Source organism: Erythrolamprus reginae, chromosome Z (genome assembly GCF_031021105.1).
Source record: "Erythrolamprus reginae isolate rEryReg1 chromosome Z, rEryReg1.hap1, whole genome shotgun sequence".
NCBI lineage: Eukaryota > Metazoa > Chordata > Lepidosauria > Squamata > Dipsadidae > Erythrolamprus > Erythrolamprus reginae.
In genome coordinates this window covers 70,278,657-70,302,089 of record NC_091963.1, presented here as the reverse complement: position 1 = coordinate 70,302,089, position 23,433 = coordinate 70,278,657, and the positions used below count along the sequence as shown (strand labels likewise).

The 23,433-nt window shown below is 41.9% G+C and overlaps 1 protein-coding gene across 3 annotated transcripts in view; it reads left to right on the top strand.

The window, feature by feature from the left end:
- Window positions 1-23,433, top strand: part of BBS9 (Bardet-Biedl syndrome 9) — a 606,911-nt gene that overhangs the window by 519,983 nt on the left and 63,495 nt on the right. For 2 of the 3 annotated variants that reach the window (XM_070726313.1, XM_070726315.1), the window contains exon 20: window positions 5,421-5,643. In XM_070726313.1, the coding sequence (XP_070582414.1) occupies window positions 5,421-5,643 (223 nt within the window). Of the gene's footprint in view, window positions 1-5,420; window positions 5,644-7,954; window positions 8,352-23,433 lie in introns of those variants that run through there. The other variant, XM_070726314.1, reaches the window with a different exon arrangement.

The following is a 23,433-nucleotide window of genomic DNA, read 5'->3' as shown; positions in this document are numbered from 1 at the left end:
TGCCATCAATCTTCTATGTTTCTATTTTTCTAATTCCATATTCTGTATCACTTCTTCCAGCTCTCTCGTGACCGATATTGTTTGCTTCTCTGTCTCCTGCAATTTTGCTTTAATCCTCTCACTTTCCTCTTCTATATTTTTTATTCTTCCATCACTTTTTATTAAGGCTTCCTGAAAGAGTTCCATGTTTTCATCTAGTCTGCCTATCCTATCCTCAACTCTTTTAATGTCATCTCTCATCACCTCCATATTCCCGGTCGGTTTTTCATAGTTTCGATCCATTGATTCATCTATTGATTGTTGCATCTTTGACATCATTTCTTGTATAGATATAAGAATTACATCTGATACCTGAAGAGTAGATGCCTTGTCTGTCATTGCTGCTTTGGTACATTGGTTCTGAGGAGTTTGTGGTTGTGGTACAGAGGGGGGGGGGAGAAAAAAATAATAAAAAGGAAAATGGTCAAATAAAATTGTTTGATGTTTCTGAATCAGTCCAAAATTAGTTCTATAATCAGTTCATATAGATCGTTGAATTTTTTAATTGTATTATCCAAAAATGGAAAATAAAAAAGGGAAAAATAAAAATAGGGGGGGAAAACGAAAAGAAAAAAGACGGAACAAATGCGCAGGGCCGCCGGTTTGTCAAGTCACTCTCATACCTTATTTCAACTTTCCACCAACTTTCTCACATACAGAGTCCTTCCTCCTTCTGCTGCCAAATCCATTCCAAATATATTTTGCTTGCTTAATATCTCAAATTAACACCACTCTATTTTAAATATAACACTGAAAGAGTCTGTGGTCAATCTCTCATTTTCAATCTACCAGTCTGACACTTTCACTTTCCTCACTTCCATCTTGCTCCATAAGAAAAATTATAATGGCTGCTTTAATAATCTGTGGAACACCCACACAACAGGTAGCAGAAGGGAATTCTTACCAAATCTCTCTCTTTTTCATTGTCAGTAATGATTCCACAGTCCTTTTCTTTCTTTTTTCCTTCTTTCAAAGCCAGAATTCGTCTGCTCAAGCTGTCAGTTTTGGCTTCCTTAATCGGCGTGCAAAGACTGGCTGTAGGGCCGATCTCTTCAAACTCTGGTTTCAGGCCCCCCTCGTGTTCTGTGTGGTCAGCCTCACCATCACGGACACTCTGGAAATTCCCCCTTTAGTTGCGCGTCTCCTCGAGCCACAACCACTAACTAGCAACCAAAAAAATCCGATATGCAAAAAGCTACCCCGGAACTCTCTGGAGACTGTTCCGCTGCGATGCTGCTCCAAACCAGAAGTTGGCTAGCCAACTATTAATCCATCTACATGTGTTGTAGTCTATCCCACTTTTTTCCAATTTGTAGAGTAGTAGGTTGTGCTCTACTTTATCAAAAGCTTTACTAAAGTCCAAGTATATTAGGTCTATTGCATTACCCTGATCTACCGATTTGGTTATGGTGTTGAAAAATGATGAGATTGGTTTGGCATGATTTATTCCTGGAAAACCCATGTATACTGTCATGCACCATTGCATAAGTGTGGCTTGTGACTCGTGGTCAGTGGTGGTTGCCAGTAATTTCTTTAAAACATTCTGTACTAGTTTTGTGTGTTCTTCCAAGGTTTCACTGTATATGAGGATGTTATCTAAATAAACAAGCACTCCCTTATAAATATGGGGGTACAGCACCTCATTGATATATTGCATAAACACTGTGGGGGGCCCTTTCAGCCCGAAAGGCATAACTTGGAACTGGAAACTCCCTAAGGGGGCAGTTAAAACCAATCTTCCACTCATCCCCCTCCTTTATTTTAATGCAGTAATAAGCCTCTCTCAAATCCAGCTTGGTAAATATTTTCCCCTTGGATAGATGATTGAGCAAATCCTTCATGAGTGGGAGGGGATAAGTATTTTGCATGCACACACAATTTAAATTCCTAAAATCATTGAACAAAGGAAATCCCCCCTCCATCTTTCTTCTCTTTATAAAGCATGGGGGCATCACTCTCAATTTAGCAGGCTGAATAAATTCCAAATTCCTGTCTATGTATCTTCTCAGTTCCTCTATCTCTTTTGGAGACAGGGAGTACATCTTGAGTTTTGGGAGAGTTGCCCCTGGTTCAAATTCTGTTGGCAGGTGAAGGGGGAGTTCATTGCAGTTTTCCTCACTAAAACCCCCTTCAAAGTCCCGGTACTCAAGTGGCACCTTCTTGAGCCGTAGGGGCATAGCCTCTTTGGTTGCAGTAGCAGAGGAGGCCTCTGCTTCCTCCTTTGGAGGCTGCTTCCTCCCATAGGTTTCAGATGGAGGAATGGGGCTAATGTGTACATTTAACTTTCAGTATCCATCCTTCCACCTTATGGTGGGGGTCCATTTATCCAACCAAGCCAGGCCCAGTATGACTACCTGTAAAATCTTTGGGGCGACTATGAATTGAATGAGTTCATGGTGTTGACCCATCTGCAGTTCCACTAACTTGGTTAGAAGGGTGCCTGGAGCCACCCTCCCCCAACTAGGGATCTATCCACTTGTTGGAATCGGATGGGACTGACTAAAGGTCTTGTTTTGGTTCTCAATTTTTCCACTATTGCCTTGCTATTTATAGGCATCTTGAGCAACCTGTATCTATCAGGGCATCTTCTTCCCCCTTTCCCCCGTATCTATCACCTTAATATTTGCCTTAAGAAAAAATGGGTGGACAGTTTCACTCACCATAGGGTTGTCTTCTCCACTGTCCCCCACTTCCCATTTGGGCTGAGCTCTTCCGTCAGAGATCCATTGCCTTCAATCTCAGGGATGGAAAGCTCCGCTACCTGTAAAGCCCAGCATCCCGACTCTGGGGCTTTCACCAGTTTCTTTATGGGTGCTGGGTACAGGCTTTGCTCTTTGAGAGTGGGGTGGTGGTGCCAAATATTCAGACACTCTGTGGCCAGCCTGGCCATACCAATAGCATTTCACAGCTTTCATTGCTTCGGAACAAGGGAGCACAGCCTAATGAGGAAAAGCATGATGTCCTGTTGGTTTATGAGTCATAGGGCTGGGGGGAGGTTTTTTCTCACGATAGGTCACAACATCCATGTCGATGGTGGTGGCATACTAGTCCTGAATTGCCCAAGTGACTCCTTGTATTTCACATGCCTTTCTTAACTCCGAGTCAAGGGCATTCTTAAATGTGAGGACCAGAAGCCTCTCCAACCAATCCCTCAATTTCCCAGTGGCACATCTGAATTCTCACACCAACTCTTTGACTCGTCATCCCGCTTGCTTCAGCAGCCCAATCTGCTTCTCCACATCTACTTGGCCCGCAACATCGAAATACCTCATCCTCATCAGTTATACAAAGTCAGCCACATCATCCAGTTCAGGGATTCCTCATCATGTAGTCCTGCAATCTATTTTGCAGCTTCCCCCTCATTTCCTTGTGATATTATGTTGATCAGCTGCTGATCTCTTTGAAATATGGGGCAGTATTTTCCAACTTATGACCACATGTGGTGGAGGAAGTAAGCTAACTTCTTTGGGTCACCATCAAATGTGGCTCAAAAAGGAAGCTGTTCTCCTTGGCCCTGTAGGATGATGGCAGGCACAGTCGCTGGCACAGGGGCTGCAAACAAGGGATGGAACTGTCTTACCAGCAGATCCCCATGTTGAGGAGGAGGGCTCCTCCTCAGTCCAATCCCCATGTTGAGGAGGAGGGCTCCTCCTCAGTCCAATCCCACTGGAAGGAGGAGGCAACAATGTAGAAAATAGGACTTGGGACCCCATACTCACTGTAGAGAAAGGTCCCATGGGTAGAGGGGAGATTTGATGCCCATTGACATTGCACCCATCCTATCCCTGGGACGAATACCATCCCGGTGAATTTGCTTCTGCCAGTGCCCCTGGTTCCCACCTTGCATGCTGGGGGCTCTCAAAATTGGGTCTAGGTGCTATCCTTGACTTGGAGTGAAGGGTCACCCAGATGGTCTTCAACTCAGAGGTGAAGCTCTTAGGGGTTTATTTGCTATGGTGTGAAATGAGGGTGTGTCTCTACTTCCCTGGGGCTCCATGCCCAAATTTGGGAAAGAGGACATGGGGGTTGCAAAAGACAATAGGGAGGTTCAGGGCCCTTTCTTTGATGTGTCCCACTTATGCTTAGGTGTCTGAATTGGTCGTGGAGATCTAGCAGCAATTGATTGTGAGACATTGGCAGAGAACTTCCATCTTCAGAATGGCTGGCAACTGCCTTTCCTGATGGTCTCCATTCAGGGTTAACGGCCTATGCAGTCCCCATATGGCCTTTACCTTCTTGGTGCAGAGACAGGCTTACCCTCCCTCCCTGCTCCAAGGAACGTCTGCTCCTCCTGGGGATGAAGTTCAAAGTCCGCTTGTTTCTGTGTAGCCCGCAGTCGCTCTCCGTCTGTAGCTTCCAACCCGGCTGTTGCCTCCAGGGGAGGAGGATCGAGAATTCCAGCATCTCTCACACCTAGCTTCTTGGCTAATCCTTTCTTCTCCATTACACTTGAGTCTTCCCACCGCCCAATACCAGGAACAGTGGCTGGGGCTCCACACCCCAGTTAACACCCCAATTGGGGTAGTTGGATGAGATAAAAGTTTAGTTTTATGTCAGCATCCTAATAAACATCCGAGAAATAAATCAGAGTCTAAACATGGCCTTCTTCTAAGTTACAATTTATTAACAGAGCCATGTGAGATACTAACTTTTCCTATAGTTCCCCACCCAGGTTAAGGTTCATCCTTTGTCCCAACACCCACAAGTTCATCACATAGAATACTCTGGTTCTCTGAATGTCCATAGTCCTCCCCTGTGTTTCTGCTGGTGCTGAACAAAGGATGACCTTGAATCTTCTGGCAGGATTTAATTTAATTTAATTTAATTTAATTTAATTTAATTTAATTTAATTTAATTTAATTTAATTTAATTTAATTTAATTTAATTTAATTTAATTTAATTTAATTTAATTTAATTTAATTTAATTTAATTTAATTTAATTTAATTTAATTTAATTTAATTTAATTTAATTTAATTTAATTTAATTTAATTTAATTTAATTTAATATTTATTTGTGAGCCACCCACCTCATTTTGGACTCTGGGCAGTGTACAACAGATAAAAGTAATATAAAACAATATAAAACAGTTAAAACCCCATTAATAAAAGCATTCATACTTCTGTTGTAACTAGTATCTCTCCCCATCATGCAGCCAACCCTCCCAATTCCCACAGTACTATTCTACTTGTGGCAGTCCAAAGTCTCTAACGGAAAACGATGGCTTCGGCCTGATAGCGAATTTGAATATTTAAGGTTTATATGTATATTTTTCTTTTTTAATGTTTTTACTTTTAATTTTGTTCTTTTATCCAACGCACTAAAGCAATTCATTTTGTAAATCATATCTAATTTATAAATATTTTTTCTGATTCTTTTGCAGGGTTGGGAAGAAAGTGTGGATGCGTCTATCTCTCATTTGTTAAAAACATGTCTGTCCAAGAGTTCTAAAGACCATGTTCTTACGCTTTATAATCAATTATGTATCCCCAAGGATACTAATAGATTGAAGAAGCACATAACTTTACTCTTCGATAGACTGGCGAAAGGTGGTCGTATGTGTCTAAACACAGACTTAGACTGTCATCAACCTATGCTTTTGTCAGGTAAGTTTTTGATATACATTTAGGAAAAAAAGGAATTAGCTTTAGTGAGGTTGTTTAAATTTCCTGCTAAAATGGCTGTAGTCTTTTTTAGAAATTCCAAAATAACCACTAAATAAATACACTAGTAGATTTTTTGGGGGGGGGTATATTTTTTTTTATTGTTTTTCACACCTTACAGAGATTTCAATTTACATACCTCAGATTAAAATAAAATACAATATAATATTAAATGCCAAATTATTAGTCAAATTAATCATTTTTTTCTATTTATCCAATTTATTCTGGTATATATAATTCATCCTGTGCTACCTCCTTTCCATATACTATCATCCGGATTTGGGGTATAGTTATTCGCCTTCATTTGCATTTAAAGTGCTATAGTTATCTAGATTTATCTTGGCTATTTGCTGTTTTTCATAACTATGCCATAGTGCTTCAGTCCATTTCTAACCTTCTTACTAAACTCATTTCTGCTTTTATTTAAAAAAAACCCTCATTTTATCGTAGCTGCCCTTAACAAAAGAAATTTCCAAATTTACTTCTCTTTCAAACCTAGGAAGGAAAGAAAAAAAGAGAAAGAAAAAAAAGAAACACTATTCATATAGTATCTTAATCTAATTATAACAATGTCAATATACATTATACATAGGAGGGAAGGGTTGTTGTTAGAAATTTTAAGATGTATTTCCTACTCAATTCATTTCTTTAATTTCTTTGGTTATATCAGTATATCATTTCTGCTTTAATAAATCAAAATCAATATAAACCATATTATTCCATTATTTTTGCAAAAAGTATCTTCCATTAGAAAAGCCAATGTATTAATATTCTTCCCTAATCTAGATATCTTCCACTGCCATTCTTAGTGTGATAGTCTTCCCTAATCTATAAATTCCACTGCTAATCCCAGTGTAATTATCTTCCCTAATCTATGTGTCACTGTCATATCAGTGCAATAGTCTTCCCTATTCTAATTACTTTCACTGCTAAATGCAGTGCAATAATCTTCCCTAATCTATATATTTCACTAATCTATATATTTTCCCTAATTCTATATATCTTCCACTATCGAACTCACTGATAATCTTTCTTAATCTATTCAATTTAGCTCTTCCTTGTTTCATCTATATTTCCCTATGATACGTAACATAATTAATACTAATTATTATCCCCTATTGATCCTACTCCTGATATTGTATCTCTTTTCCCCTTTCTTTTCCCCCTTCCTCCTATTTTATTTATCACCATAAATCAGATAATCAATTTATAATTCAATCAATCAGAAGAAAAAGAAAAAAGAATGAAAGAGAAAAGAAAAAAAATCCAAAATAATAATCATTCAGAAATAATCATAACCATTTTCAATTATCTCCTCCATATTAAGCACAATAATCATAACTATTTTCAATTTTCTCATTCATAAACCATTAAATTTTCTTCCCTTGTACAGTTCTTCCATTTTAACATTTTATATCTCTTGCTTGTATATTTCTATATTTGTATAATATATATATATATATATTCCAATAATAATCTCCAATAAGATTAAAATATTAATAATTCCAATTCATTAGGTATACTCATTTCTTTTTATAATTTATAACTTTGTAAAAAAAAGGGGGGGGAAACCTATCCTCTTCCTCTTCTTTATGGTACTGGTAGCTTTTAGTATCTTCTGGATTTTCTTAAAAGTATTTAATTTCGAATTACATTATCCAATGTATTTTCAATCAAATCAAGCAGTCCAATCAGATCAAATCAAGTCAAATCAGTTCAGTTCAGTCATTTTCATCTTAAATATTTTCTTCCTTCCATGCATTAGCTGATCTACCTTCTCATAACCAATCAGTGTGAAAGTCAAATGTCAAAATCTTTAAGCAAATAGCAAGCTGCTATATTTCCTCCAGCCACACGATGGCGCTAGATAACAAATTTTTCAGCTCTTTACCAACTATTTCCGGTTTTGGTGTCTTCTTCTTCCGGTATTTTATGTTCCTCTTTATTTACATAAAAAAAGAAAAATATAGCTTCCACCACAGTGTTTCAAGGTTCCAGATTCCAAAAGGCAAGTTTAAAATAAAACTAATTAGATAGCTAAAAAAAATCCAATGATGGGCAATTCGCTACTTTTCAAAGCTTTCACTGAAATGCCACCTTGCACAGATAGCTGCTTTCTTCAATATCTGGTTGTTTTAGCTCCGTCCAGCAACCAATTGCAAAACAAAAATCAAAAATCCCTTTCAGGCACTCTCATCAGCGACAGGAAATCCCTCCGTTTCTCTGTAAGCAACTCCTCCAACTCTCTTTCCAGATGTTACCATTCGGCTTCCATCCCGGCTTCGCATTGTCTCCGTAGCTGTGCTGGCTCAGGCATGGCTACCTGTCCAGCTTCACCACAGCCGATGTGAGACAGGCCAGTTCGCCTAGCAGGTAGCGCCCCAGGCATCACTCTCCCTGCAGAAGAGATCTGGTCTGGTCCAAAAAGACCAGAACCCCCGGGCAATGGGAATTCGGGGCCATTTGCAAAGGAGAGGGAATGACACTGCTGCTGCAGCCATCAGACCCCTCCCCTTTCTCCTATGCTAGTAGAATTTTGATGTCAAATATTTTTAGAATGATATATATTTATGTAACATTTAACATGATCCATTATGTTTTCTTTCTAACCAATAAAAAGTGGATTTGAGAATAAAATTACTTTGAACTACTATTTGTCTAAATGTGATCACGACTGCCATATTTCAGAAACAAAAATAGACTAATGCAAAGATTAACGTACCCCAGATGATCATTTCAAGCTGCCTTTAAGCTAACCAGTAAGTTTACCTGAAAGTCACACATATATACTGTACAGTATAATTCTACTTTAACTATTTCTGAAATTTAAATTGCTTTTGCCTGAATTGTGCAAATATTTTTTATATTTAATGTATGGATATATCTAATAAGTCAAATGGAAAGAGGTGATTCAGATCTTTATGAATACCCTTGGTAGAATTGCACAAAAGCAACTCAAGATATCCATATTATCTCTTCTGAAGATAAATTGTCAAGTTCTGGTTTGTTGATCCCATAACCATTTTTTTGATATTATGGTTCTGGACAGCTTATTATTCTGTCACAAATACTAATTATGTGTTACAGGTTTTGTCTTAAATTATCTCATTTTTCTTTATCAAAACACTTTAAAAATAGTCCTGTGGAAAAAAAATTATGCCAAGCCAGTTAAACTATTGAATCAATATTCTGTTTCAGTATATATATGATAGTATTGAAACAATATTCAAATTTCTTTAAATTAAAAGAGACTTCTGATTTGGTGTCATGGAGGTTCAGTCGAGGGGAAGTTGGGTTCTGCTTTCCGCGATTTATTTCATTGGTCCCTAAGGGGGTCAAAGTTGCTTTGTAGAGGCAACAATAGTTTGAAATCCTGTAGATAACGTTTGATCCAGGGAAGCCACCAAACTATCAGGAGAAAGGGCTAACTGCACTTGTGCAACTTGCTTGAAGCTATTGACAACTGGGGAAAGAAAAGCCCTGACAGAAAGATTATGAACATTGTGCTCTGAAGCTGGGTAAGTCTATTTTTTTTTATCCTTTTGAAGAATACTTCCTGAAATAGATAAAATCTTTTTAAAAAAGAAAAGTCCCTCAGATGTGCCTGGAAAAAGGGAAAAATACACCCCACTTCACCAGACAAAAAGACATGGCAGTCAAACAAATGAAGAGCCTAAAAGAGAAATTAAAACAGAAAACCAGAGCAAGCTTATAAGGAAAACAAGTCTATATGGCAAACATTGAGAACTTTTATTAAACCTTTGGAGAGCAAAGATGATTCAAAATAACTAATGAAAGAACACTAAACTCTATTTGTGTTATGAATTCCTGAAGAATTAATTGAAAGATAGTGACACCTTGTGGTAAAGAGGGGGAAATTGTTGAAACATCTTATATGTAAACAGAAGATATGGCTCTAATGCCTATACATAAATAATTGTGACCTTACGAAAATGGGCTACCACATTGGGAGCTCTATTACCAAGCTGCGGCAATGACATGGGTAAAGGACTGGATTTTACTTAGCAACAAAAGACTATTGGTGTTAGAAGGACATGACTTGCAAATAGGTTGGCATGCATTTATGTGGTATGAGAAGAAGAACATACATAGTTACTTTCAGAGACATATTATAAGAAGTTCGTTGATGGCAATTTTGGAAAAGATGAAAGCAAAACACTACTCAAAAGTACCATTTTGGATATCGATAATAGAAGTATTTATGCACCCCAATAGACTAAACTGGTCTAATATTTTAAGATACCAGGTTATATTGACACAGTCATTGAAGTTAAAATCACTTCAAGAATTAGAAAAACAAGGCATAAAATTGGATTGGTTTATGTATTTACAGTTACAATCAAGATTTGAGAAAGACATTAAAACAGAAGGTATTAACTTACAAAAAACAGAATTAGATCAAATCTTATTGGGTCAGGATGTTAACGATCAAAATTTTTTACAAATACTTCTTAACGATTGAATTAGAATTCGAGCAGGTTAAGGACACAATGATAAAATGGATGAGAAATATAGGATATACAATAGACAGAGATTGTTGGCAGCAATTATGGGAGAAAAATTATAAAATGACAATGTTAACTACATTTAAGGAAAATATGTATAAGATGTTTTATAGATGGCATATATCACCACAAAAGTTAGCGACAACGTTTCAGAATCTGTCGATGAACTGTTGGAAATGCAGCGAGTTACCTGGCTCATTCTATCACATGTGGTGGACTTGTCCGGAAGCACGTAAATTTTGGACATGAATTCAACATTGGATTCAGAAGATTTTCATAAAGACTATTGATCTTAGACCCGAGATATTCTGGGTATTTTACCAGATAATTTTGATAAAGAAGAGACGTATTTAATAATACATATAATTACAGCAGCTAGGATTGTATATGCACAATGTTGGAAATTGAATAGGATACCAATGGAAAGGAAAGTTTTGAGAAAAATTATGGATTGTGCAGAGATGAGTAGATTGACTTTGAAACTTAAAGATAAACAAGACTCAGATTATTATAAAATTTGGGGGAAGTTTTATGATTGGATAGAAAATTAAGAGATACATTATGTATGTATTAGTAATTGGTTAATTTTGGAAAAATTGAAACAAGAGAATTTGATTTAAGCTTTGCAAGCCAAAGGGCAAAGATGAGAAATGGTGGTAGCACTATATAATGATATAACACAAAATTTACTTATTGTTTAGACTTAAATGTATAGAACTTTATTTTATGATGTAGGTGATATGTTATGAATAGTTTCTTTTATTAAAGATACATATATAGAGAGAATTTTTTAAATTAGTTATATGATATAAGATTAAAATTTAGATAAAATATTTTATTATTCTTTACATTGTTGTAACCTTTTGTAAGACGTGAGGGAAAAAATTTAATTTAGAATTTTAAGAATTGCTAATATTTTATAAAATTAACAGAACATTTTACACGGGGAAAGATAAGAGCCTCCATAGAGGGAGTAATGAGAAAAGAAAAGTTTGTATATGATTGATTGTAAGCATTGTTGTTGTGTTTATAACTATATATTGTTTTAGCTTATAGTGGAGAAAAAATAAAAAATCTTATACCGAAAAAAAAAATTGTGACCTTGAAGTGAGAGTTTATCAGCTGAATAAAACAAAGCTGGCAAATAAAGAGAACAAGACAGTGTACTGTTTATTATTTAGTGGAATTTATCGTTTGAATTATTTAAAGCCAAGAATATTTTATGGATTATAAACATTGATTGACTTGGATTTACTGATTGGACAAGATGCTTATATAAATCTTGGAGTTTTGATTAGAAATATTGGTTGAACTGCAACTTTGACAGAGCGAGATGGATTAAAAACCTTATTTTACCTTAGTGGATTCAAATATTGGATTATTGGAAACAGATTATAAAGCTTATAGATAAAGGAAAGAGCATAAATTGTATAGTTAATAGTTGTACGATTTATTTATTAATTGTGCTTGTATGCCGCCCAACACCTGAAGAACTCTGCCTAAGTTCCAATAAATAAGAGCGATACATAAAATACATAAGAACAGCATAAAATATTAATAAAAAACCCGTCCAAACACACATTTTCTCACTCTCATGCCTAGTGAAATTTTCTTTCCATTCATTCAACAGTTCCAGGTCTGCTAGAAGAGCCAGGTTTTCACGGCTTTACAGAAGGCCAGTAAGGTGGGAAGGATGCGAATCTCTGAAGGCAGTTGATTCCATAGAATCGGAGAGCCCACAGAGAAGGCCCTTCCCCCGCACAGTTCCCGCCATGTCTCTCCCAATTATGACCACAATGCTCTGACCCTCTTGTCCCCCAGAGATCGCCTCCCCAATCCCACTGGCCCCCTCCCTCTCCAGCAGGCCATATCTTTCATCCACGCCAAGCCAGGGGTTATAGTTGAATCCCCCTTTGCTTCTGTCTATGTACTCAGCAGAGGGGTTCCTGCCTTCAGCCCCAACTTGCTCATCAATTCAATCATTCAATCCATCAGTTATACAAACATTCACTCTCCCCCCATAAAATAACTATATAAAAAACAACCACAGTAGGTACATATAAGGCATCTATGAGAACAATAAGATTTTCTATCTTCTCAAATGGCAATCTGAGCAGTAGTGTTTCCTGGATTTAATATAAGGTCAAGTGAGTCTATTTCTGGGGCAGAAGCAAACCCCAGTAAGGTGTCAAAAATCCAAATAGCACAGTGAGTGGCTGAATTAATGGGCTTATCAGTACTTGAGTCCAAACCTATGGTAGAAGTAATACAAATAAATATGCTCGATGTTATAGTTGCTTCTTCACTAATCTCTCCCCAAAGTTAACCTATAGCAGGCTCTGAGCTAAAGAATCCAGTGCTCAAGCCTACAAAGTGGGGGGCTACAATAAAAGTAGCTACCAGACTAGATAGTCCATGGTAAAATCTTCTAAATTGATGTCTCTAAATTAAAGCCAAAGGAAAGCCCCACCCCCATGTCTCTCTCATTGGTCTCCATAGTAATTGTGATATTAAAAGCCTGCATAATGGTAGGTATTATCACAATGGGGGAGTAAGAGTAGTATCAGCAGAATAGTAAGACTCCAGCAAGGTTGTAAATTCCAGTGGCTAGGTCCCCTCTCCTGTCTCCAGAACAGGTCCAAGTGCCCCTGCTCACTTGCATAGTTGACCTCCTAGGTAATATTCTTGATGTCTGAGCATTTGGTGCCCAGCGGTGTCCCTGGGGCTGCTCCCTCCACACTTACTCGCTGTTCTCCATGCTGCTTTTGGTACTCGGCTACACAGGGAACCAAGCTGCTTCCCACACATCTCAACTTCAGCTGTTGCCTTCTGGTACTCTGCTACAGGTTCCCTTTGTCACAGTGGTCTCTGTTGTCATTGTCTCAGCTCGTTGCTGTCTCTCACTTAGCTCCAACATCCACTTAGCACTCACACTCGGCCACCATCTTCTAACGCCTCTGTGTTCCATGCCATCCAGCACTCAGCTCTTTTCATCTTTGGTTTGTCACTAGGTCATCACTGGGTCTCCAAAAAAGAAGCAAATGACCCCTGGGACAATAGTATACTAGTAGTAAGGCTCAAAGCAATTTCTTTCTGTTTATAGTTGGTTAAAATCTAGTGGTCACCATTGTTGTCAGCTTCTTTTTTTACTCCACTGCCGTAACCGGAATAAGATGTAATGTAAATTTCTTTTTGATAAGTTGCTTAGTTAGCTATATTAGACAATGCTAATATCTTATTAGTTATTAGCTGAAGAACTGAACATTTGCTGGGGAGAAATAAAAACGAGGGCCCACTTCCTCCTCAGCAATAAAAATCTCATAACTTTCAAAAAGAAACGCAGACAATACTACAGATGATTCAGGACGTTATTGCTTTACAAAAAGAAGATATAAGAAAGAATCACGATGCGATAAAAATTAAAAAAAACATAAGGTGGAAGAAAAAATAGACAAGATAAACAAACAGGTCCTTAACATATATTCCCAAGTAGAAAATTTTCAACAAAGAGTTACAAAGAATGAACAAAGAATTCAGAATATAGAAGATAAAACAGAAGAAATGTGGAAGAAGAAAGAAGAGATAAAAGATTGGCAGAGGCAAACAAAAATGTGGAAGATGCAGTAGCAACATTAGAAATGGAGAAATCTTCATATATAATAAGATTTCAGAATATGCTATACTTGAAGATAAGGAAGAAGATTTAATGGAAGTAATTACAAACATGCTGGTGAATACTTTGCAAATTGATAATTGTAATAATGGAGGAGATTGACCAAATTTACAAGCTAAACTCAAGTTATGCAAGAAAACACAAGGTGCACACAGAGGTCCATTTGTCAAGAGAACAATAACAGGTGAAATATTGAAAAGAGTGAGGGAAGAACCACTACAATATAGAAAAAAGGAAATTGTGGTGTTGAAACAGATTCCCTGGAAGATAGGAGATCTAAGGAAACAATATCAATTTTTGACAAAAAAGCTGAATGGAAGAGGAATAAATTTGAGATGACTGGTTCCCTGAAGGGATCCTAATTTAATTGGAGCTCTAGTAGATATAGACTGGATTCTACCTTTAAGGCCGCAGATTTCTATGAAAGACATGCAAGCATTTTTGAAGGGAAAACACAAGGCACAAAAGAAGATAAGAAATTCAAAAGGAAACAGGAAGAAAAACCAACAGAAGATACAGTAATACAAAATGAAGAAGACAAAAAGAATGAAAACATTGACCAAAATTAGAATAGATTAAACTAGACTAACAGAGTTGGAAGGGATCTTGTAGATCATATAGTCAAACCCTGCCCCCAGCAGACTCTACACCATTTTTGATAGAAGATAGTACAATATCTAAGGCAGATTTAAAAAACCCAAACGCACCCAAATGGAAAACTCTCCAAAAGAAGGGATGAGAGAAGTTGCATGTTGTATTCCAGGTCATGGAAGTCTCTTCCCCTAGCAGCGAAGTGGGGGGTGTTGTGACCAAGGAAGAACAACACTTGAACCTCTATGAGAGTGAAAATGAAGGGGAGGACTATCAGGTTATAAGGAGAATCATCAGCCCCTTGTCAATCCCTGTGTGAATTGTATTGTCCATATGAGACCGTGGGAGAGGTGAAAGCACCCATAGACTCAGTGTGCATCCAATGTTTGTTTTTTTAATTTTTAATCTTTTATTGATAAAAAAGAGTGGTTCATACAATTGTTTTTACAGATCCAATACCGTATCTTTTTACATATTACTGTTGCATATCACAACTCTGTGTGTTTAGTAAACCCAATACAGTTCAAGGAGTTAGTAAAGCACAGTGTATTATGTTTAAGTCCTTACTCTCTACACCTATACCCTGTATAACTATTTTTTATTTTTATTGCAGATCTATTTGTACCATTTTTGCCCTATCTCTTTGGTTTCTTTAATTCTTGTTCCTTTTATTGCATTTGTCATTTCATCCATTTCAGCACATCTATAGATTTTCTCAATGATTAATTCTTCGGACAGGGTTCATTCCATTTTCCACATTTGGGCTATTGATATTCTAACTGTGGTGATTATATGCATCATGAGTTAGACTTGTTGTCTAGAATAATGTCATTTCCAGACTCCTAAAAGCATACTTTCTGGTGTACAGTGATCCCTCGATTTTTGCGATCTCGATCTTCGCGAAACACTATATCGCGATTTTTCAAAAAATAATAAATTAAAAATACGTGCACGGTTTTTTTCCTACACCACGGTTTTTCCCGCCCGATGACGTCACACGTCATCACCAAACTGACGTCTGCCATTGCTGGTTGGCCGAAATCTCGGCCAATCAGTGTTGTTTGCTCAGCGTGCTTTGAAACTTTTGGAACTGTTGGAACTTGTTAAGACTTGTTGGAAGATGGCTCCTAAACGTTGCACGCGGAGTGGAGGCGGCGACGCTAAAAAGAGCAGGAAGATGCTGACAATTAAGGAGAAAATTGAACTTTTGGACATGCTGAAAGCGGGACGTTCTAATGTAGATGTTGGTCGGCATTATGGGATCAACGAATCGACTGTGCGATACATTCGGAAAGACGAAAAGAAGATAAGGCAAACTTCTCAGATAATGTTCAACAAGGCTGCAAAAAGAATGGTGACGCCTAGAAACAAACGCCTTATGAAGATGGAAGCTGCTTTGTCCGTGTGGGTACAAGACTGCCGCAAAAAGAGCATTGCTTTGGATACGAACACTATACGAACCAAGGCGCAGCAACTGTACAACCGTCTTGCAGACACAGAAGGAGGCGATGCAGATGAGGGAAACCCAGGTGAGGGCTGGGGTTTTTTATTCTGTCATTATTTAAGTGCTTTTTAAGGAAGGAGGGAGGGAGGGAAGGAAGGAGGGAGGGAGGGAAGGGGGGAAGGAAGGAAGGAAGGAGGGAAGGAAGGAGGGAGGGAAGGAAGGAGGGAAGGAAGGAGGGAAGGAGAGAAGGGAAGGAAGGAGGGAGGGAGGGAAGGAGGGAAGGAAGGAAGGAAGGACTGTATGCTTTCATTCAAGTCACTTCTCTCTCCCTTTCCTGTCATTCTCTGTAGATGAAGGTGCTGGTGACTCTGAAGACCCCCAGCCATCAACATCTTCTGCTTCTTCAGCCCCAGCCACATTCACAGCAAGCAAAAGGTGGTTTGAGAAATTTCAACGGCGCTATGGCCTGAAGAGTGTGTCATTGCATGGAGAAGCTGCCTCAGCAGATACAGGTGCAGCCGAAAACTTCGTCCAGCGCACGTTTAAAGACCTAATTTCAGAAGGGGGCTACCTTCCAGAACAGGTGTTCAACATGGACGAAACAGGCCTGTTCTGGAAGAGGATGCCTTCACGGACTTTCTTGATGCAAGATGAAGCCAAAGCCCCTGGCTTTAAGGCCATGAAAGATAGAGTGACTTTGATCATGTGTGGGAATGCAGCAGGCTTTTTGATGAAGCCAGGGCTAATTTATAAGTCACGAAATCCAAGAGCCCTCAAGAACAGAAATAAGAATGCATTGCCAGTGTACTGGATGCATAATCCTAAAGCATGGATTACAAAACCCCTCACGCGGGACTGGTTTCATCAGTGCTTCATCCCACAGGTGCAGGTTTATTTGGCTGCCAAAGGACTCAATTTCAAAGTGCTTCTCCTAATGGACAATGCTGGAGGCCATGATGACCTGGCACATGAACATGATGGAGTGCAAGTCGAATTCTTGCCACCAAACACCACATCGCTTATCCAGCCGATGGATCAAGGTGTTATCCGCGCATTTAAGGCACTGTACACGCGCAATTCTCTTGGAAGCATCGTGGAAACAATGGATGCTGATGAAAACTTCACATTGAAGGCCTACTGGCGTCAGTACACAATTGCATCTTGTCTGAAGAACATTCAGAATGCCTTAATGGATATGAAGTCACAGACAATGAATGCCTGCTGGAGGAAATTGTGGCCAGAAGTGGTGCATGATTACAAAGGATTTGCTCCCGAAGAAATTCAAGATGCTGCAGTCCAGAACTCTGTGAAGCTGGTACAGGCACCGGGTGGAGAAGGCTTCATTGACATGACACCAGAGGAAGTCAATGGTTTGCTTGATGAGCATGGCCTACCGCTGACAGACAAAGATCTGGAGGAGCTGACCAGGTCAGCGAGTGAAGAAGAGGAGGAAGCGGAAGCTGAACAAGCTGAGGAAGAAGAAGATGTTGGCCTAACGCTTGAGCGGCTTGCAGAACTGAACAGAGCTGCTGCAAATGTACAACACATGGTGGAACTTTGGGATCCCAACATGACTCGCTCTATACAATTTAAGGCCTCCCTTGACAACACCTTTGCACCATACAGAGCCATGTTAGCCCAGAAAAAGAAAATGCGCCAACAACTGCCCATAACTATGTTTGTCACAAAAACCAAGAGGTCTGTCACACCATCACCTGCAGCGTCCATTGTAGACATGGTGATAGAAGAAGATCCTGATTTATCCTACTTATGCTAACACCCCCCCAAAAAAATGTAAAAATGTAAATAAATATTGTTATCATTTCTATCAGGATGACTAAGTGTGTTATTCAATGTGTACAGTACAGGTACAGGTAGAGGTACAGTACAGTACAGTAATTAAGGGGATGGGAAATGGTAATTTGTGGGTTGAAAGTGTTGGGACTGAGTGGCATACAGAAGAATGAATGAATGGCTGAGTGAATGAATGAAATTCAAACACAGGTGAGGGCTGGGGTTTTTTATTCTGTCATTGTTTAAGTGCTTTTTACGAAAGGAAGGAAGGAGGGAAGGAGGGAGGGAAGGAGGAAGGGAGGGAATGAGAGAAGGGAAGGAAGGAGGGAAGGAGGGAAGGAGGGAGGGAAGGAGAGAAGGGAAGGAAGGAGGGAAGGAGAGAAGGGAAGGAAGGAGGGAAGGAGGGAAGGGAAGGAAGGAAGGAGGGAAGGAGGGAGGGAGGGAGGGAAGGAGAGAAGGGAAGGAAGGAGGGAGGGAAGGAGAGAAGGGAAGGAAGGAGGGAAGGAAGGAGGGAAGGAAGGAGGGAAGGAAGGAGGGAGGGATGGAAGGAAGGAGGCGGGCATTCTAAAAGCCGAGAAGCCGTTGCCACAAGCGCTGCTGAAGGAGGACTCGTGCCCCAAGAAAGCCGGTGAGAGGGGCGAATCGGGCGGGCGGGGGGTAGCGGCAAGGAGCCCGGAGGCGCTGGGGTGTGTGGCCGGCATGAAAAACAACCATTGCCAGCCTCCGAAATTTCGTCGCTCCACCATCTGCGCATGCGCGGCCATGGAAAAAGGGCGCACATGCGCAGATGGTGTTTTTACTTCCGCACCACTATATCACGAAAAATCGATTATCGCGAGGGGTCTTGGAATGGAACCCTCGCGATAATCGAGGGATCACTGTATACTCAATTTCTTCCTCCTTAATTTCTGTAAGCCATTTATGAGTAGTTTTCCATGTACTCCAGATTTTAGGACAGGACCACTACATGTGGAAAAAGGTGCCTGACCATTTCTTGCATTTCCATCAAGTATCTTTTAGTATTGGGTAGATCTTAGCCAGTCTAAGGGGGGACATGTACCACATGTAAAGAAGTTTATAATAATTTTCTTTATAAGCAGCCAACAGTGTAATTTTGCAGACATTATTACAAGATTTCTCCCACTCTGTTAAACGTATGTTATGTTAAACATTTTTGGCCCACGCAATCATGGGATCTTTCACCGTATCTTCTATCCTATCAGATTCTAACATATATTGATATATTGCAGGAGAGGGGGAGTAACGACACGGACACAAGAGCTGGATTTAAAACTGGGTCATTTTATTAAAATGAATTTGCATAATTTATTTTAAATAAATTAGCATAATTAGCACAATTAACTATAACCCTAACAAGGACCCGCAGGGTCAAACAATTACTTCTGGGGCGGAAAATGACGTATAATAAACTTCCGGGGCAACTTATAGGTGTAGCTCCATGCTAATCCAGGTGAGGGACCACTCCCTCACCTGAGACCTTGCCATGCACTTGCATGTGGGAGGTCCCACCGGCTAACCCCTACAAGGGGAATTACATGGGCGGGACCCAAAGACAGGTTCCCCCCAACTGCTCAGGTCGCCAAAACCACAAGCCTTTGGAGAGAACCTGTCAATCATCCCCAAAGATGCCCAACGGAGAACACGCAGTTGCTAAACCACCACCCAGTTTTCCGCCCCTAACCTGCCTACCCAAATGACCAAAGGTAAGCCAATTAACCTAAAACAGGTGCAAGCACCCCCTAACCGCTTATCCACCTCCACAGTGTGGAATAGGCGAAAAACGGTCCTGGCTAAATGCCAGAACCGCAAAAAATTCCTATTCGGCCCCATACGGCGACCCCCAGTGGCACACTGCAAGATAGGGAGGGCGGGCGGGTGTCTGCTGAGATGTCATCCGGGCGAAAAGGCCGATTCTGAGCCTGCCAGCCCTTTTATAGGGCAGGTAGGCTCCGCCCGGACACGTCACGATCAGACCACTCTGGTCTGATCCTCGGCCGAGATCTGGCGAAGCCTCGCGAGATCTTGGCTGAATCCAAGATGGCGGCTGCCGCCAGGCCTCCATGTCTCCAGGGCCTCCAGCAAAAGGTGCCGGAGGATGAAGACCACCGGCGCAATTGCAGAAGAGGTGGAGTAACGACACGGACACAAGAGCTGGATTTAAAACTGGGTTATTTTATTAAAATGAATTTGCATAATTTATTTTAAATAAATTAGCATAATTAGCATAATTAACTATAACCCTAACAAGGACCCACAGGGTCAAACAATTACTTCCGGGGTGGAAAATGACGTATAATAAACTTCCGGGGCAACTTATGGGCGTAGCTCCATGCTAATCCAGGTGAGGGACCACTCCCTCACCTGAGACCTTGCCATGCACTTGCATGTGGGAGGTCCCACCGGCTAACCCCTACAAGGGGAATTACATGGGCGGGACCCAAAGACAGGTTCCCCCCAACTGCTCAGGTCGCCAAAACCACAAGCCTTTGGAGAGAACCTGTCAATCATCCCCAAAGATGCCCAACGGAGAACACGCAGTTGCTAAACCACCACCCAGTTTTCCGCCCCTAACCTGCCTACCCAAATGACCAAAGGTAAGCCAATTAACCTAAAACAGGTGCAAGCACCCCCTAACCGCTTATCCACCTCCACAGTGTGGAATAGGCGAAAAACGGTCCTGGCTAAATGCCAGAACCGCAAAAAATTCCTATTCGGCCCCATACGGCGACCCCCAGTGGCACACTGCAAGATAGGGAGGGCGGGCGGGTGTCTGCTGAGATGTCATCCGGGCGAAAAGGCCGATTCTGAGCCTGCCAGCCCTTTTATAGGGCAGGTAGGCTCCGCCCGGACACGTCACGATCAGACCACTCTGGTCTGATCCTCGGCCGAGATCTGGCGAAGCCTCGCGAGATCTTGGCTGAATCCAAGATGGCGGCTGCCGCCAGGCCTCCATGTCTCCAGGGCCTCCAGCAAAAGGTGCCGGAGGATGAAGACCACCGGCGCAATTGCAGAAGAGGTGGAGTAACGACACGGACACAAGAGCTGGATTTAAAACTGGGTCATTTTATTAAAATGAATTTGCATAATTTATTTTAAATAAATTAGCATAATTAGCATAATTAACTATAACCCTAACAAGGACCCACAGGGTCAAACAATTACTTCCGGGGTGGAAAATGACGTATAATAAACTTCCGGGGCAACTTATGGGCATAGCTCCATGCTAATCCAGGTGAGGGACCACTCCCTCACCTGAGACCTTGCCATGCACTTGCATGTGGGAGGTCCCACCGGCTAACCCCTACAAGGGGAATTACATGGGCGGGACCCAAAGACAGGTTCCCCCCAACTGCTCAGGTCGCCAAAACCACAAGCCTTTGGAGAGAACCTGTCAATCATCCCCAAAGATGCCCAACGGAGAATACGCAGTTGCTAAACCACCACCCAGTTTTCCGCCCCTAACCTGCCACAGAGCGGGGGTCAGATCTCTATCTTGGCTCCCCGACTCCCCCCTCTAACTGCACCAGCTCACGCAGTGACCGCTGCAGGTCCTGTAAGAAGATGGTGTTCCCTTGTTCTGACAGGTGAACACCGTCAGCCCGGTAAAGCCACGGCTGATCTATGGTGATGTGGGGATGGGCCACTACAACCCCACCTAACTCTCTGACTACCTTACCCAGGGCCTTATTAACTCTCCGTCTAACCCGGTGAATGGCCCTAAGGGAAATGGCGTCCCTCCAAGTGATCCTCGGGAGGATCTCAGACCACACCACTTGCGTGGTGGGCCACACAGTGCAAAGCCACTGCAGGACTTCGCGAGCCTGGCAGATCAAGGGCAGACCTCCAAGCATGCACAGGTCATTGCCACCAAGGTGCAAGACCAGCCACCCGGGCGCAGCAATGGGATGCCGCCCTCCCAGTACCACCTGTGCGCAGCAATGAGATGCCGCCCTCCCAGCACCACCTGGGCGCAGCAATGGGATGCCGCCCTCCTAGTAATAGTGGTAGAAACCCTTCCTACCACACACCTCTTCTCCCTAGCCAGACGAAGGTGACCCCTCAGCCCAATGACAGCTGGGTCCCCACGGTGATTCTTACTGCTGAGCGGCCGGCCCAAATATCATGCTGTGACCGCAAAGCAACGCCGTCAGTCTCGTACTGGCGGGGCTATCTGGAAGAGGACACAGAGAGGTTACCTAGCCTAAGATCCTGCTCTAGACCCTCAGCAGGCCTTACATAACCCAAATAGGCTGCTGACCGCCAGCGGCCGATCTCCCGAATCCTCTGGCTCAGGAAACCTGAAAGTGCTACACTAGTGGCGGCGCTGATACGGAACGAGTGTGTTCCATAGCCGGCGGGATCAATACCTATCTTGACCATAGCCCTGGACACTAGAACCCAGAATTGATAGCGGGTCAGAGGGGTTCCATCCTGGTGTATAAAAAGGTACCCTTGCCCCGATCCTCTCATGCTACAGAAGTGATAAAGAGCGGCCACCGGGCACACAGACTGATCGGCGGCCGCACTAAGTTCTATCCTAACCCCTCTATGCAACTGATCCGTCTTGGACTGTCTCACCAAAAGGGAGACACCCCCGTCCCTGAACTCTAGATCAGTGAACTGGAAGGCACGGAGCGATTTGTCAGCCTGAGAGGAGGCCATAGCCTCGCTGACCCGCAGGGCCCCAAAAAACATCACACAAGTCGCTGCCCTAAAGAGACGGGCCTCATACAGAGAGGCACACAGACTGTCCAAAGCTTGATTAATAAGCGACAGCTGCTGCACCGTCAGAGCCTGGCGACTATCCACCGGGGTCCCCTGTTGCTCCCTCACCCAGCCTTCCAGCATCTTCCGAATGCGGAAGTCACCAGAAAGGTCCATAAACCCCCCCGCCTTGGACAGAAAGGTGAGACCGGCTAACCTGGACCTAATTGTCCTAACTGAAAGGCCACGCTGCCTAAGCTGGACACAAAATTCCATCAGGTGTTCTACCGTGGCAGGCCAACTATGGGTGTAACCCCTATCCTGCCTGAAATCCCCAAACTCCTTACCTGCATGCTGATAAGCCCTCAGGGTGCCTGGTGCCACTGAGAGGGCCATGGCCCTGCAGGCTTCTGCTCTCCACTGCTCGGGAGCCCGCCCAGGCTCCAAAGGTGGTCGGGAAAAGCCTCTGGTGATGCGCGGGCCCACAGAGCCAGGGTCCAAAACCTAGACAACTGACCACGGGACAAGGCGTCAGCAATCCCGTTGTCTAACCCGGGAACATGTCGAGCTAAAAATAAGGTGTTTAGGGACAATGACCTGTGCAGAAAATGGCGGACAAGCCGCATGATCCTGTCGCTCTTGGAGGACAGGGCATTTACAACATGGACAACAGCCAGGTTGTCACACCAAAAATGCACGGTTTTGTCCCTAAACTGCTCCCCCCAAAGCTCTAAGGCCACTACCAAGGGAAAGAGCTCTAAAAAGGTCAAGTCCTTGACCAGGGGAGAGGCCCTCCATTCCGGAGGCCAAGAGGAACGACACCACTGGTCGCCTAATATAACCCCGAAACCACAGGTCCCCGCAGCATCTGAGCATAACTGCAACTCAGCTTCCAAAAGAAGCTCATGCCTCCAAAATGACAACCCATTAAACTGATCTAAAAATTCCCGCCATACACGTAGGTCATCCCTGACCCCTGT